Source organism: Vipera ursinii, assembly GCF_947247035.1.
Source record: "Vipera ursinii genome assembly, chromosome: 2".
Lineage (NCBI taxonomy): Eukaryota > Metazoa > Chordata > Lepidosauria > Squamata > Viperidae > Vipera > Vipera ursinii.
Window position 1 is genome coordinate 72,389,397 of NC_139513.1, and position 15,652 is coordinate 72,405,048.

General features: G+C 44.3%; 1 protein-coding gene across 1 annotated transcript in view; it reads left to right on the plus strand.

Moving 5' to 3' along the window:
- The window catches only part of TRAIP (TRAF interacting protein), a gene marked incomplete at its 5' end in the record, with an annotated part of 39,805 nt that overhangs the window by 20,044 nt on the left and 4,109 nt on the right, over positions 1-15,652 (plus strand). Inside the window, 9 exon segments of the mRNA XM_083351094.1 lie at positions 543-863; positions 1,368-1,393; positions 2,711-2,813; positions 2,817-2,824; positions 4,770-4,857; positions 5,439-5,528; positions 5,718-5,799; positions 6,785-6,951; positions 8,159-8,772. Coding sequence (XP_083207220.1) covers positions 543-863; positions 1,368-1,393; positions 2,711-2,813; positions 2,817-2,824; positions 4,770-4,857; positions 5,439-5,528; positions 5,718-5,799; positions 6,785-6,807 — 741 coding nt within the window. The 3' untranslated portion in view covers positions 6,808-6,951; positions 8,159-8,772.

Consider the following 15,652-nt stretch of genomic DNA (forward strand, 5'->3'; position numbering starts at 1 on the left):
AAACTTCGGCAGGTCTCGGACGGCGGTGGCTTGGGAGAGGTGCGGGCGATCCCGGAAGCACCAAAGCCTCGGCCGCGCACAAGTCCTCGGTAAGTTTTTTTTGTTGACTGGAGTATAAGCCGAAGTGGAATTTTTCAGCCCAAAAAGTGGGCTGAAAAATTCGGCTTATACTCAAGTATATACGGTAATATATTTTGCTTGGCAGAATATTTGCCTGATTGCCCTGTTAAGTTAAAATGTGAAAAAAATTTCTTCGGTGTATCTTCTGAAATTGCTTAACAATTGAAAAATGAAATTGAAAAATACCCCTATGGCCCCTCCTGCCCTGCGCTTGCCGGACCCACCCTGATCCTCAACGGCTCAGGAGGCTCGTTGGCCGGCTGTTTCTCCGCTGCTGCCCTCGTTCGACGCCGCGCCTGCGCAGAACACCCCAGCTGCCGGCATGACCTGGGGAGGCACAGGAACGGCTGGCGCGGCTCCGGAGGCTCGTTGGGCGGCCGTTCCATCGCTGCTGTCCCCATTCCGACACCGCGCCTGCGCAGAACACCCCGGCTGACGGCAAGACCGGCGGAAGCACCAGAACGGCTGGCGCGGCGGCTGCTGCCTTGGAAGCCCACCTCTTGTTGCCGGCCCTCCCACGGCTTCAGCTGACGGGTCCACTTTCGGCGGAGCGGCCCAGAGCACGGGACGGTTCTGCCCAGGTGCTGATGAGCCCCGCGGCGTGCCTGTTGGGGGACGGGCTTGTTCCCGCCGTGGCGCCTGGGTGGCTGGGGGCCTCAGCTGCCGGCGGCCACGGAGGGGACCAGAGCTGGGCGTGGCCAGGAGGGGGTGAGGGGGTGGAGCACGGTGGTGGAGGATCACGGGTGAGGACTTACCTGACTAGGCGCTGGGCGAAAGGGTTTGCCGGGGAGGGGTGGGGTAGATATAGGGAATGGGAGGGCGTGGGCGTGTTTGGGTGGAGTATGGGTGGGTGCTCTGAGCATGTATATAGCAGCGTTGGTTGCGGGTAGCGGCCAACGCTGGCTTTGTTTCCTGCTGCGGCTGCTGCCTTGAGGAATAAAGTGTTTCAGCTCACAGTGGAGGTCTCTCGTTTCTGTTTCGGCTTTTCGCTCTGCCTGCTGCAGGACGAGCTTTGACAGAGTAGCTGAAAACTGATTAATTGACAATTATAAGTGATGAGACAAGTAAGAACATGAATTATAACATTTAGAAAATGAACAACAGTGAACAGATCTCACATGTTTTGCTCAGACAGAGCCTGCCTGGCCTTCGCATACATTACCTATACATACATTTTTTAAAATATGTGATGATGTTTTGGACTTTGTTCTTTAATCTGATTTGATTCTTTTTGTGATGTGTTTCAGAGTGAAAGCTCAGCTATCCATGAAAAGTAAGTTGAAAAATGAGTGGTCTGAGAGAATAAAATGTAAGTCCTAGTTTTTTTTACACATCTGTATATTTCTGCCTCCAAATCTGGGAATGAAATTTCTTCTGCCCATCCATGATTAAGAGTAAATGAAATGTGGACTATTTGGTGCTGGGTAGTTTACTTCCAGACATTTGGTTATCTTATCTTGCAACATCTTCAGTGCTAGAATGAAGTTGGGTTTGCCCTCTTTATATTGATAATTTAGTCTTGCAGGGAAATGTAATTCTAAATTAAACTTTTCTTTTCCAGGTTCACGTATGTACAGGTAGTCTTCAGCTTACAACAGTTCATTTAGTGACATTGGAAGTTACGACACTTGAATAACGTGACATGACCGTTTTTCACACTTATGACCATGGCAAGCATGCCCATAGTCACGTGATCAAAATTCAAATGCTTGGCAACTGACTCATATTTATGACGTTTGCAGTGTCCCAGATCCATGTGATCACCTTTTGCAATCTTCCGACAAGCAAATAATAATAAAAATCATAAAGACAGACAGACAGACAGACAGACAGACAGACAGACAGACAGACAGACAGACAGACAGATAGATAGATAGATAGATAGATAGATAGATAGATAAAAAAAGTTGGAAGGGACCTTGGAAGTCTTCTAGTGCAACCCTCTGCTCAGGTAGGAAACTACCATTTCAAAGTCAATGAAGAAGTCAGATTCACATAACAACCATGTTACTAACTTAACAGCTGTAGTGATTCATTTAACAACTGGCAAGAAAGGTGGTAAAATGGGTCAAAGCTCACTTTAAATGTCTCACTTAGCAACATAAATTTTGGGCTCAATTGTGGTTGTAAGTGGAGGACTAACTGTATTCCCAGTCCCTCATCCTATTTTTGTTCACGGATATGACTGGAAATCGTCCAGACTAATAAAATGGACAGAATTCTAGTACTCCATGGTTTTAATGGTTTTTCATTTTTCAGGATGTCTATAATAAATACGAGAAATGGCTTGTGAATTGTTCCTATTTTTCAATCAAACAGCTGATTATAAACAAGGAACAAAAAACATGCAATTGTTCCTAAACTACTTAGAAAACCTGAGCTCACTGTTGCTTGTTCATTGTATATAAAGTCTAATCTAGTAACAGTGCAAATTCCACGCAGCAAGGCCGAAATATACTAGTAGATGTTTGAGGAAAGCTTTGGGGCAGGGTGGAATTTTTGCCATTCTGAAATACATTCTCATTTTTGTTATGTTTGTAATATGACTAGCAGAGGCAGAAAACTTCTAACCTACCTATCTCCTCTCCAGAATCGAGACACGGTTACAGGGTCAGCGTTCCCAAGTAGAAGAGATGATCCATGAAATGGGAGCAGGGCAAGCAGCAGTGGAACAGCTTTCAGTCTATTGCATCTAACAGAAAAAGTACGTTCGAAAGTGTACTGGCTTAGGCGTTTTGCATAACACCCTCTAAAGCAGGTCTTTTCAACCGGTGGTATGCGTACCACTTGTGGTACTTTGCCACCTGGCAGGTGGTACTTGTGATTGCTAGCCAAGCATAGCAGGGGAGGGGAATGAGCCTAAGCGAGCCAAGCCTGAGGGAGAGGCAGCTGCAGGACTGGCTGGGCTGGGCAGAAGCCTGCAGGGCTCCAGCTGATTGGCATTTCCAGAGTAGCTCAGAGCTGGAGGTGAACTGGAAAAAAGGGGGGAAGAGAGGAGAGGCTATAAAAGAAAGTGGTTTGGGTGGGGGAAGGGGAAAAAAACATAACAGGAAAGGTTTAATCCCTTTAAACAAATGTAATTAGTTTTACCCCCTTTAATTGAGTCTGTCCGTGGCTTCTTTAAAGTTTTCTTTGAAGGTAAACTGGTTTAATTTAAAGCTAAAGCTTTTCGCAATTGCTGGAGCCTTTCTGTCTGGGGAATTGCAACATTGTGTGAGGCCTGAGGCAACTGAAGGAGAGAGAAAAACGGAGTTTGTGTTTCTTTATTTTCTTGCTTTGCACTTGATTACTGTGTCTTTACGGGTGCAGGGAAGGGATTGGGGAGGTGCATTCTTACTACACTGTGGAAGAGCTCAGAAGGGCCAACCAGTTAGCTCAGGAGTCTACAAACCTAGCAACTTTAAGACCTATGGACTTCAACTCCCAGAATCCCCCCTTTTTTTATTCATCAAGTTTTTGACACCTTGCTAAGCACTGGTGGTACTCAAATATTGTCGTGTCTTAAAAGTGGTACAATCTGTGAAAAGGTTGAAAAGCCCTGCTCTAAAGAAGCAGTGAGTAAGAACAATGTTGAGACTCTAGCTACAAACAGGGATTCAAAGAATGTTTTTATTTGTTTAGCAAATGCTGTCCACTCCATTAAGGGCTCCAGGAGGATTACAGAAATACTATAAAATTTATTTTTGTTTCATAATTAAAAAAATATTTTTAAAAAGCAAGTCATTTTAAAAACTATAAAAAATTAAATTTTGGAGCTTAAAAGATTTGAGTGAATAAACAAATTTTTCAGCCTTTTTCCTGCTAGCAGTTTGTTCTATATCATGAGCCCTGCTGTTATCAAGGTGGCATAAATGGAAGATTTTCAACACAGCAAGCATACTATTGTTGTATCAGTGACACATCATTGCTATGGAAACTGCTTCTAAAGGTTTGCTAAGGTTTTTAGGAGCTGATTGTTTGATGCGAACAGAAGAGATGGATGATTGTAATGATTCTAAGTAATGCGGCATGGCCTCTGAATATCTCCCCTGTGCAAAGCATTTTTGTAGCTGTGGCACAATACGTACAGTGTACTTGCTGGCCCCTACAGGGTGTGTGAAAGGTCTTTCTATTTATACCATGTTTAATTTGCAACTTCTGCAGGCAACACTAGCAAATGAATAATCACAACTTTTAATAATGAGCCACACCATTAAATATCTGCATTGTAACCAATAGCCTCAGCAGTGTTTTATAATACTACTAGAATGATTTCACAAGCTAAACTTTAAAAAAAAACCAAAAACCTGTTACATATCATTTCAGTGAGGTGTAAATTCAGTAAAATATAAAACATTGCTATAAGTAAAGATTGTTTGCTTTGGGTTTTGATATATGCTTTTCTGCCATTTTAATATCTATTCCAAACCTAACAGTGCTCCCGTGTGAAAGTATGTTTTCTCACCTGCTCAGTGGTGTCAGTGTGTTAACACTGTGCAAATCAGTGCTGGCCTGTTCAACACTGAAACTGCTGGTTTATATGTAACAGGAACTTTTGCAGCCACTTAAATAATGACTTGCAGATTTGTTTACTGGCTTTATTTTATCAATCCAAGTCCTTGTTTGCAAGCAAACTCCATAGGTTGACTGACTAGTTGTGGCTCTTTCAGGGAGTATGAAAGTCTGAAGGAATCCCAGAAAGCATCAAATCATAAAGTCGAAAAACTGAGAAAGGAGTTGTCTTATGCTGATCATAAGGTAAAGGTTGCATTAATATTGCAGAGCATCTATTTAAAATCCATTCTCTGTGCTGTCACCTAAATACATTTTTCGTTTGGCCAATAGCATAGTCAATTTGGTAACTACTTATTAACTGGAATGTTAAGTTCAACTGAACCCTCCTGATTCAAATTGTCACTGTTTCATCCATCAGTTTGTCTGTGTAACCATGCAGCGCAATACTGGCAAATTATTCATCAATTTCTGCACACACACAAAAGAGAAACGTCTAGTGAAGTGTGATTTATACCAATCAATTCTTCTTTTTAAAAATCTTATGTCAGCAGTGAGCACACCAATTTCAGAGGTCAGCCAGAAGAGGTCAGCAACTATTTGTTAGTAGTCATTTCATATAGCTGTTCCTTTCCTACCCTCTTTAGTTAACCACTGACTGCCCTGAAATATTCGCAATAACATTGCTGTCTCAATGAAATGAATGGAGGCACATGTCCTAATTAGGATGTGCCTTAATGCCCTGTTCTGAGAATGTTCAAAATTGATACAAGGAATGTGAGCCTCATTGAAATCTGCTTTTCTGATACATAGTTTTTGATCTATAGCTCCAGAAAACTGTTCAAGAGTTGAAGAAAACAACTGAAAAATTGAAAAATACAAAGATAGTTCTGAGAAGTGCAGATAAGGAGATTATGGTAAAACATTTCCTTTTGACCTTTATTCAATGTATTATTGTGTCCCTATTCATAACTTAACATTCTTTTCAAATATTTTCCCATTGAAGTGAAAGTATGCAGATTTCTCTTCCTAAAAATCAACACAGAATCAATACAAAACAGAAAATGTATCTTTCTTTTTTAAAAAAAAATTCTTTTTTTTCCCAGAGTTTGAAAAATAAGATAGGAGTCCTACAAGATACCATAAAAGTGCCATCATTAACCATTATTAGCGGTCTGTCTCTGAAAGGTTAGCAAAGGAAGAACATTAACATTTGAAACAATGAAGATATTATGCCTAAACTGTATAATAAATGCAGACATTTAATAAGAGTTCTAATCATTTATTAAATTTTGTGCACCAAATGCAACATGTTCCAGGAAAACTGTAGAGACAGAAACACAAACCCTCAACAACTTTTTCCCAAAATAATGTCTAGTCCAGCTTCACTGGTACTTCAGTTGAAAATGTGGTACATGTGGTCCTTGATATACGACCACAGTTGAGCCCAAAATTTATGTTGCTAAGCGAGACACTTAAGTAAATTTTGCTCCATTTTACAAACTTTCTTCCCACTGTTTGTTAAGTGAATCACTGCAGTTGTTAAGTTAGTAACATGATTGTTAAGCAAATCTGGCATCCTGTCATAAATATGAGTCAGGTGCCAAATGTCCGAATTTTGATTACGTGACCATGAGGATGCTGCATTGGCCATTAGTCATAAGTCACTTTCTGATGTTGTAACTTTGAATGGTCACTAAATGAACTGTTCCAAGTCGAGGACTACCTGTAGTTGAATCTTGGTAACTTACTTCTTTCTTCCAATTAGTAAGTCAAGTTTTCTTTCAGTTGCCATTTTCCCTGTAAATGTATGATTTCTATCAGTAGGTAATCCCAAAGATGCTTTTTCAAAAGGCAGCTGGACTTTGTTTTTTCCTTGAAGATGTTTCACTTTCTCATCCAAGAAGCTTCTTCAGATTAAATGGTGGAGGATGGAAGGATTTATATTCTTTTTATCTGGTCATTACCACTCTGAGAGTCCTTGAGGTCACTTGAAGGTTTATCTTGCCCTCAGGGTCACGTGAATAGTGCAAATTGGTGTTGAACCTTCTTAGAACTGTTGAACGGACTGTGTTATAAGCAGGAGACAGGTGATATTGTATCCCTCCTCTGTTGAGAGAGGGCTGTTCAATTTTAAGGTAGAAGGTTCAAACCAGCGATCCTCTCTGTCCAGAATGTAGACTGCGAGGAATATAAATCCTTCGTCAGTCACAACTGAAGAAGCTTCTTGGATGAGAAGCAAAACGTCTTCAAGGAAAGTCCAGTTGCCTTTTGAAAAAAAGCACTTTTTGGAGAACCACGATCTTGGGTGACTGCAAATCTCCATAGACATACCTATAGGTAAGTATTACACCTAGAACAAAACTCTTCTTCCTAGTTAGAACTGGGGTTAAATTCTTAGCTTATACCAGCCTGATCATTAGAAGAAACCTACTAAGTTAATGAATGTGTCCCTTAGTTGTACTCATGACTTACTGAATAAATAATACTTGGCTGAAATGATATAAGCCAAGCCAGAGCACAAAGTATGCCCACACTCATTGTGACTATTTTGAGGAATGTCCTAAACTCTTCTTTCTCCAGTTGGTTGAAGAGAGGCACTTCTGCACTGACCTTGTTATTAAATAAGTTGCTTTCATATTTTAAATCTCCTGAACATTCTAAAAATAATCCAGTTGTGATAAAAATAATACAAGGTAAGTATTGGGAAAAGTCATTTCTGATACTTTTTCTTCAGAAGCTTTCTATGTTCTAGTTTGCTTTGCTATTAATAATACTTAATGTTTTAGAGCAGTTAGCTCAAAAGACGTTGTGTTCCTTATAGTCTATGTGTGTTAATGAATAACCAGTTTATCTCTCTTTTTGATCATCCACATCTATAATTGTGGTGAATAAGAGTTTGGCTATATCCTCTGTTCACCATATAGTCTCTTTTCCTTCAGCTATTGCATAGTACAGAAGGCAAATTGTAATCTAAAGGTGATTACAATAAATGAGTCATGACTACAATAAAATAATCAGGATATGGTATAGATTCATAAGTAAATAACCAGAGATATTTTTATTATAACACTATTACTTGGTGGAGCAGTGGGCTAATGCCTCCTTAAGTAACACCAGCTGCCTTCAATTAGTGCAGGTTCGCATCCCACCAGGCTCAAGGTTGACTCAGCCTTCCATCCTTCCGCGAGGTAGGTAAAATGAGGACCTAGATTGTTGGGGGCAATTAAGCTGACTTTGTAATAATGCCACTTGGGGGGGTGAAAGCCCTAATAAGCAGGCATATACATAGAATGAAGGCTACTGCTAAGCTTGTAAGCCACCCTGAGTCTTCGGAGAAGGGCGGCATATAAATGGAATTAAAATTAAAAAAAATTACTGACACAAGAGCAGGCCTGGTTTTATTTTCAATAAAATGACATCTTCCGTTTCTTGTATAATGTCATTTGTACTGAATCATCCATCTTCAGGAAATATTAAAATACCATTGTTGGACTCAGCCATATTGGACCATTTTCTTTTTTGTCTCCAACTTTCCCTTTCTAAGGAGGATTGTTGACAAAGTAGTTGTGCTGAAGAGAGAACCCTGCAGAAGTGGATTATCTGGGCCCTTCTGGTCAGGCTTCAGAACTGGATAAGGGGCCATGACAGCAATGCTCTTGCTTGTGGATGACCTAGAAAAGGAAGTGGTGTGTCCTCCGTAGTATTCAATATCAGTATCCTTTTGGACCAGCTCAGGATGCTAGGAGTAAAGAGCACGTGAAGCTGCTGGCTGAGGTCATTTGCTGGCCCAAAGTAAAGTATTATCAATATGCTGATGATATTATTATCCACCCTAGGCTAACCAAGTGGTATGTCTGAGGTGATTTTTCAATGTCTAGAGGCTGTAGGAGTATTGGATGGAGAAGAACAGGCTTCAACTCAACTCTGGCAAGATTCAGTGGCTTGGTGTTTTCCGTGTTCGAGGCCCTAATGTCAGTTCTGTATTTTATTTTTAAAGGAAGGAAAATCTTACATCCACAAAATGACCATAATGCTCATTAAAGATCTAGGGAAGGAGAAACAGAATTATTGATAGTACAAATAGAGGGAAGCTGTATGAAGGAATACTGCGTTAATAGAAATGAGGAAGAAATAGAAGATCCAACAAAGGGGAAACAGGTGAAAAAAAATATTTCTGTTCTGTGATTGTTATATATTAAATACATAAAATTAAGTATATAGTAGCATGTAAACAACATCCTAGAAATTGTAGAGAATATTCATAGTTGGGATTGTAGATTTAGGCAGAACATCCTATCTCTGAAATAAAACATCCTATTCTGTGAAGAACATCCTGTTTCTGTGTTTCACTAACGAATTGTACAAAGTAGCTTTTTATAGCTTTTCAAACCCAATTCTATGCATAAATCCTGAATCTTATTTAAAATCGTATTTCCTAAAAAAAATTATAGTTGTGCTAATGCCCCGTTTAAATGCTGGATCCTATCATGTCCAGCAGTAAATGAGGCAACTTTCCAGTTTGCAGAACTGAGTCCAAGTGAAAATCTAAAATTTTAAATAACTAAAGATGCCCCCCACACCCAGCTACCCATGCATTATAATCTTCAAATGAGATCTGAGGATTTTTACACTTCTGCTACCAAAGGACTCTTTCTATACTGATACCCTGTTGAGAATTTCTAGAACTACAGAACTACAGACAGCTTTTTTCTGCTCATGCATATTAAAAGATTTTATATTTTAGTTTTCATTTCTCAGTTCTATTATTTATGCAAAGGTAGTTGAATTGGCTATAATGTAATTTATGTCCATGCAGGGTACTGATTCTGTTTGGATCAAAAGCAGTTTAGATATTTTTAAAATAAAATATATCTCCGGTGATAAGAGGTGGTACCATAACCCTATTCCACCTCTTCCTTTTTCTTTAAAGTTAGCAACTGACTATCACAGGCAGCTATTATTCAACTTGTAGCTCCTCTGAATGTAATCATTCTGTGTATTCACAATGGCAAGTAGTCCTACCTACTTTTCAAAAACTGATGGGAACAGGACCAAGTTTGCCAGCAGGAAGGTGAAGATGCTAGTAAAAGAAGGATCGAGTTTAGAGGAAACCTCTGGAAGACATAGCTGGGTTTGTTGTTGCCAACCCTCCCGTTCTGAGCCCCCTCCCCTTCCTGCTTATGTGATTCCAAAAGCCCCACTGCATCCTTTCCCTACCATATGCTAAGTATAGCATAAGCCGTTCTGTTTAGCCTTTGACCTAAAGCAGGTTGTTTAGCGCCCGTTCAATTTTTGAGAAACTCCCAAGGTACTTATGACCTGGTTCCAAAATTCCAATGGCTGCTGCCCCCTGCTCACGTGACTACATTTTGGGCACTCAACAACTAGGCTGCACTGATGGCCATTTACAGTTCACAGTCACGTGGCCATGATTTATGACGATTTTGCCAAAAACAGGCATTTGTTTTTGTTTCAGCAAAAACACCCCACAATGAGCTTGTTTAACAAGTATCACCAAAAAAAAAGTAAAATTGGGTTGGTCACATGTTGACCTGCTTTACAACCATAATTTGCAGACTCCACTGTGGTAAGTCTAATTACATGTGCTCCCTCACAAAATGTATTCAAATATATTTTGAGTTCATACAACTAATTTCCCATCATATTATTGCTATTTGCCATTTGTAAGAAGATTTTCATCAGTTGCAAACTTCAAATTCAAATACTGGAGCATAGATATGCTGAATTTTATCTGAAGCTAATACCAAGTAACCTATAGTATCTAAATTAGCAGAACTTTGCTCTAAGACAGGCATGTCCAAAGTCCGGCCCGCGGGCCATTTGCGGCCCGCGGGGCGGTTCAATCCGGCCCTCGAACAGCCCTCCCTGCTCTATGTAAATGTGGCCCTCCCACGGCCCTCCTGGCGTCACCGCCCAAACCTGGAAGACGAGCGGCGCAGGAGGGCCGTGGGAGGGCCACATTTACATAGAGCAGGGAGGGCTGTTCGAGGGCCGGATTGAGTGCAGGGAGGTGGGGTGAAGAAACCCGACACCGCCTCTTGTCCGGCTTCTCGGGCTCTGTCTCTCTCGAGCGGGGGGACGATCTCGCTGCGCCTCCCACTCTAAGGACCAGCCGGGCAGAGCCACGCAGGTAAGCCCTCCTCCCTCCCTGGTAAAAAAAAAGAAATGCAGCAAGGAGGTGCCTGGGGCGGACCACCTTTTCCTGGCTGGCCGAACCGCCCCGGGCTTTGCGCAGCGTCTGCCCCGCTGGCCAGGGAGAAAGGGCCTGCCACACGAGGGAGGGCGGTGAGAGGGCCAGGGAGAAAGGGCCTGCCACACGAGGGAGGGCGGTGAGAGGGCCGGCCAGGGAGAAAGGGCCTGCCACACGAGGGAGGGCGGTGAGAGGGCCGGCCAGGGAGAAAGGGCCTGCCACACGAGGGAGGGCGGTGAGAGGGCCGGCCAGGGAGAAAGGGCCTGCCACACGAGGGAGGGCGGTGAGAGGGCCGGCCAGGGAGAAAGGGCCTGCCACACGAGGGAGGGCGGTGAGAGGGCCAGGGAGAAAGGGCCTGCCACACGAGGGAGGGCGGTGAGAGGGCCAGGGAGAAAGGGCCTGCCACACGAGGGAGGGCGGTGAGAGGGCCGGCCAGGGAGAAAGGGCCTGCCACACGAGGGAGGGCGGTGAGAGGGCCGGCCAGGGAGAAAGGGCCTGCCACACGAGGGAGGGCGGTGAGAGGGTCGGCCAGGGAGAAAGGGCCTGCCACACGAGGGAGGGCGGTGAGAGGGCCGGCCAGGGAGAAAGGGCCTGCCACACGAGGGAGGGCGGTGAGAGGGCCGGCCAGGGAGAAAGGGCCTGCCACACGAGGGAGGGCGGTGAGAGGGCCGGCCAGGGAGAAAGGGCCTGCCACACGAGGGAGGGCGGTGAGAGGGCCGGCCAGGGAGAAAGGGCCTGCCACACGAGGGAGGGCGGTGAGAGGGCCGGCCAGGGAGAAAGGGCCTGCCACACGAGGGAGGGCGGTGAGAGGGCCGGCCAGGGAGAAAGGGCCTGCCACACGAGGGAGGGCGGTGAGAGGGCCGGCCAGGGAGAAAGGGCCTGCCACACGAGGGAGGGCGGTGAGATGGCCAGGGAGAAAGGGCCTGCCACACGAGGGAGGGCGGTGAGAGGGCCGGCCAGGGAGAAAGGGCCTGCCACACGAGGGAGGGCGGTGAGAGGGCCGGCCAGGGAGAAAGGGCCTGCCACACGAGGGAGGGCGGTGAGAGGGCCGCATCCTGACGGCACCGCCCAAACGTGGAGGACGAGTGGCGCAGAGCGGGCGCCCCGGGCGAGTTCCGCTCGGCAGCAGCGCTGCCCGGCTGGCCGCTCCCTCGGTGCTCTTCCCTCACCGGCGCTCTTCCCTCACCAGCCGCCTCGCCCTGAGCTCACGCTCGCTTGCCGCCTCTGCTTCCCGCACCTTTTCCTGGCTGGCCGAACCGCCACGCTCCTCCCCCCGCCCCGGGCTTGGTGCGGCGTCTGTGCCGGTGCAGCGAGGCTGACGGTGCGCGCCTGGCCTGGCCAAGCGGGAGAAGGGCCTGGCGGGTGGAGTCTCTGAGCTTGCGCCAGGCAGACCTCAATGGCCTTCCCGCCCCCGGAGACGCCCCGGTGGCCAGGGAAAAAGGGCCTGCCGCGCTCTCGGATTCTCTCTGCACTGCGAGCACCGCTCGGTTGCCAGGTGGGCTCCAAGTGGCAATTTTCTTGTCCGCTGCATGGAAAGGGCTCGGCTTGAATTCTTCCCGGATGTTTCTGGTTGGTCCCCTCTCAAGTGCTAACCAGGAATGCAGGTGAAGCCCTTGGTATGTGGCAGCCGAGAAAATTGCCTTTCAGAGCCCCTTTGTGCAATGGTTCTTTTGTCAGCCAGAAACAATTGGTTGTGACCATCTACCTGGGCACCCTCTACTCTTCAGCAGCCTCAAGGCCAGGCAAGGGGTGGGCGTGCGGCGCTGGTTCTCTCCTCGGCAGGGGGGAAGGTGAGGCAGCGGCAGGGCAGAATTTGTGAAGTGGTGGAAGTGTGTGAGCTGTTACCAGAGAGTCTGACCTTGTCAAAGCAAATAACACAGTTTCCATCTTCCAAGGTCAAACAGAAAATGGCGACTATAAATAAGAAAAGGAAAGTTGACAGTGAGGGCCGCCGTTTCCAGGAAAGGTGGAAAGTGGAATTTTTTTTCACTGAAATACGGAATCGCTGTGTTTGTCTGATATGTCAAGAGACTGTGGCCGTTTATAAAGAATTTAATATCAAAAGACACTACCAGACAAAACATAGCACATATGACAAACTAACAGGGCGTGACCGCAGTGAAAAGTTGAAGCAACTTGAAGCAGTTTTAATGTCACAACAGCGATTTCTCACAAGAGCCCGTGAGTCAAATGAAAATGCCACAAAGGCAAGCTATGACGTGGCAATGTTAATTGCTAAAAATTGCAAGTCTTTTGCTGAGGGTGATTTTATTAAAGAGTGCGTTTTGAAAATGGTTGAAAATATCTGTCCCGAGAAGAAGCAAGAGTTTGCCAACATTTGCCTGGCTCGTAACACTATAGCACGGAGAATTGAAGATATTTCATCAGATATTAAGAGACAGTTGACGTCCAAAGGACAGGATTTTGACTTCTTTTCAATAGCCTGTGATGAAAGCACAGACCTATCTGACACAGCTCAGTTGCTGATTTTTTTGAGAGGGGTGGACGATGAAATAAATGTGACTGAAGAGCTACTTGACCTCCAGAGCCTTACGGACCAAACTAGAGGAAAAGATTTATTTGTTGCTGTTAGTTCCGCAATAGATGACATGAAACTGCCCTGGAACAAAATTACTGGGATTATTACTGATGGGGCACCTGCTATGGCTGGTGAACGAAGTGGCTTATCAACCCTAATCTGTAACAAGGTGATTGAAGAAGGAGGCAAAGCTATTAAACTCCATTGTATCATTCATCAACAAGTTCTCTGTGCTAAATATCTCAAATATGATCATGTTATGAAACCGGTTGTAAAGACTATTAATTTTATTCGCGCTAAAGCTCTGTACCACCGCCAGTTTAAACAGTTTCTACTGGACATCCAGGCTGAATATGAAGATGTTTTATATCACAACGATGTAAGATGGCTCAGTCGAGGGTCTGCGCTGCAGCGTTTCTACTCTCTCAGAAAGGAAATAAAAGAATTCTTGGAAACAAAGGGACAACCGATGCGAGAACTATCTGATCCTATTTGGCTGGCTGATTTGGGGTTTCTAGTTGACATAACAAAGCATCTGAATGTACTAAACACGAGTCTTCAGGGAAAAGATGCAGTGGTGAACCAGCTTTATTCACACATCAAGGCCTTTGGAACAAAGCTGCAACTTTTCCAAAGGCATTTGTCACAAACACAGCCCAATACCATACATTTCCCAGCATTGCAGGAAATAATGAACAGTTTTTCACAGGACAATATCAGTGTGCAAATGAGCAGGTATGCAGCAGACATCGCATCTCTGGCTGGAGAGTTTAAACGGCGCTTTCAAGATTTTGCAGCTATTGAAAAGGAGATCAGCCTTTTCTCCTCTCCATTCTCTGTTGACCCCGATGATGCTCCAGATCAGCTGCAGCTTGAGCTCATTGATCTGCATTGTGACAGTGAGTTACGCAGTCGTCAGCAACAGCTCTCTCTTGTGAACTTTTACCGCCAACTAGATAAGGGCAGGTTTCAGGAGATTCGGACATTTGCAAAGAAAATGCTGAGCTTGTTTGGCTCAACATATTTGTGTGAGAAGACATTCTCTACTATGAACTTTAATAAGAACCGTGTGAGGACAAGACTAAGTGACTCACATCTCCGTGACATTTTGCGTATCAAAACCACTGCCTTTGTACCAGACCGAGCCTATTTGCTGCAGTACAGATCTCAGTTTCACCCTTCACATTAGTGCAGGTAAGTTTTTTTTAAAATTTATTTAAAATACATTGTGAAAACTCAGCTGACAGTTGATCTTAATGTTATAAAATGAAAAGTATGCCATTTGCAATTAACTTGGCATAAAATAATTCATTTGCATTTAATTGCAATTGTTCAAAGAATGTTCGGAAAAATGTTCGGCCCTCCAGCATGTTCACTTCATCCAATCTGGCCCTCTTTGAAAAAAGTTTGGACACCCCTGCTCTAAGATATAATATTCCCATGCTTTAGTCAAGAGTGATTATGTTTTGAGAAAGTAAAAAGAACCACTTGTTGGTAGCTTGTAGTTTGTTTGTTTTGAAGTGTTCCCAAATACATTTGGGGGGGGGAGGAAAAGGCAGATTCTATAACCCCGTGGTGGCAAACCTATGGCACACATGCTGCAGGTGGCACGCAGAGCCCTCTGTGGGCACGTGTGCCGTTGCCCCAGTCCTAGGCCTTCAGCTGGGTTTTATAAAACATTTTCGCTTTAGGCTTCTGCCACTGTGTGCAAAAAAAATAAAAGTTTCAATCAATCAATTTCAACTTTTTGCTGGGAAAAGAAAGATCTCGTAAAGTTGGAACTGATTGGTTGAATTTTTTAGTCCCACCCAGTTTGCCATTACCACTGCAGCCACACCCACCCAATGGGCCACGCCCACCCGGCACCCAACGATACATAAGTGGGTTTTGGGTTGCAGTTTGGGCACTCGGTCTCAAAAAGGTTTGCCATCACTGCTATAATCTGCCTATGAAATAATGTCAGGTAAAAGCAGTGAGGAAAGTAGTAGAAGAGTGGTGTGGATGATTAGTGGAAGAAGAAAGCTCAAAAACAATAGCTAATTCATGCAGCAGTGGAGATCTTTATGCTAAAGCAGGGGCATCAAACTGCCGGCCTAAGGGCCAGATGCATCATGCCAAAACCATACCCACCCCATTGCCGGCAATGGGGAAAAAAAGTTGCAATACGTTGCAACACTTCACATGATGTTGCTAGTTTGACACCCCTGTGCTAAAGGATGTATGTGCAGAGCAGAAAAGGATTTAAAAAGTCTTTTCTTGCTTACACTTATATTTTAGCTTCACGTTTG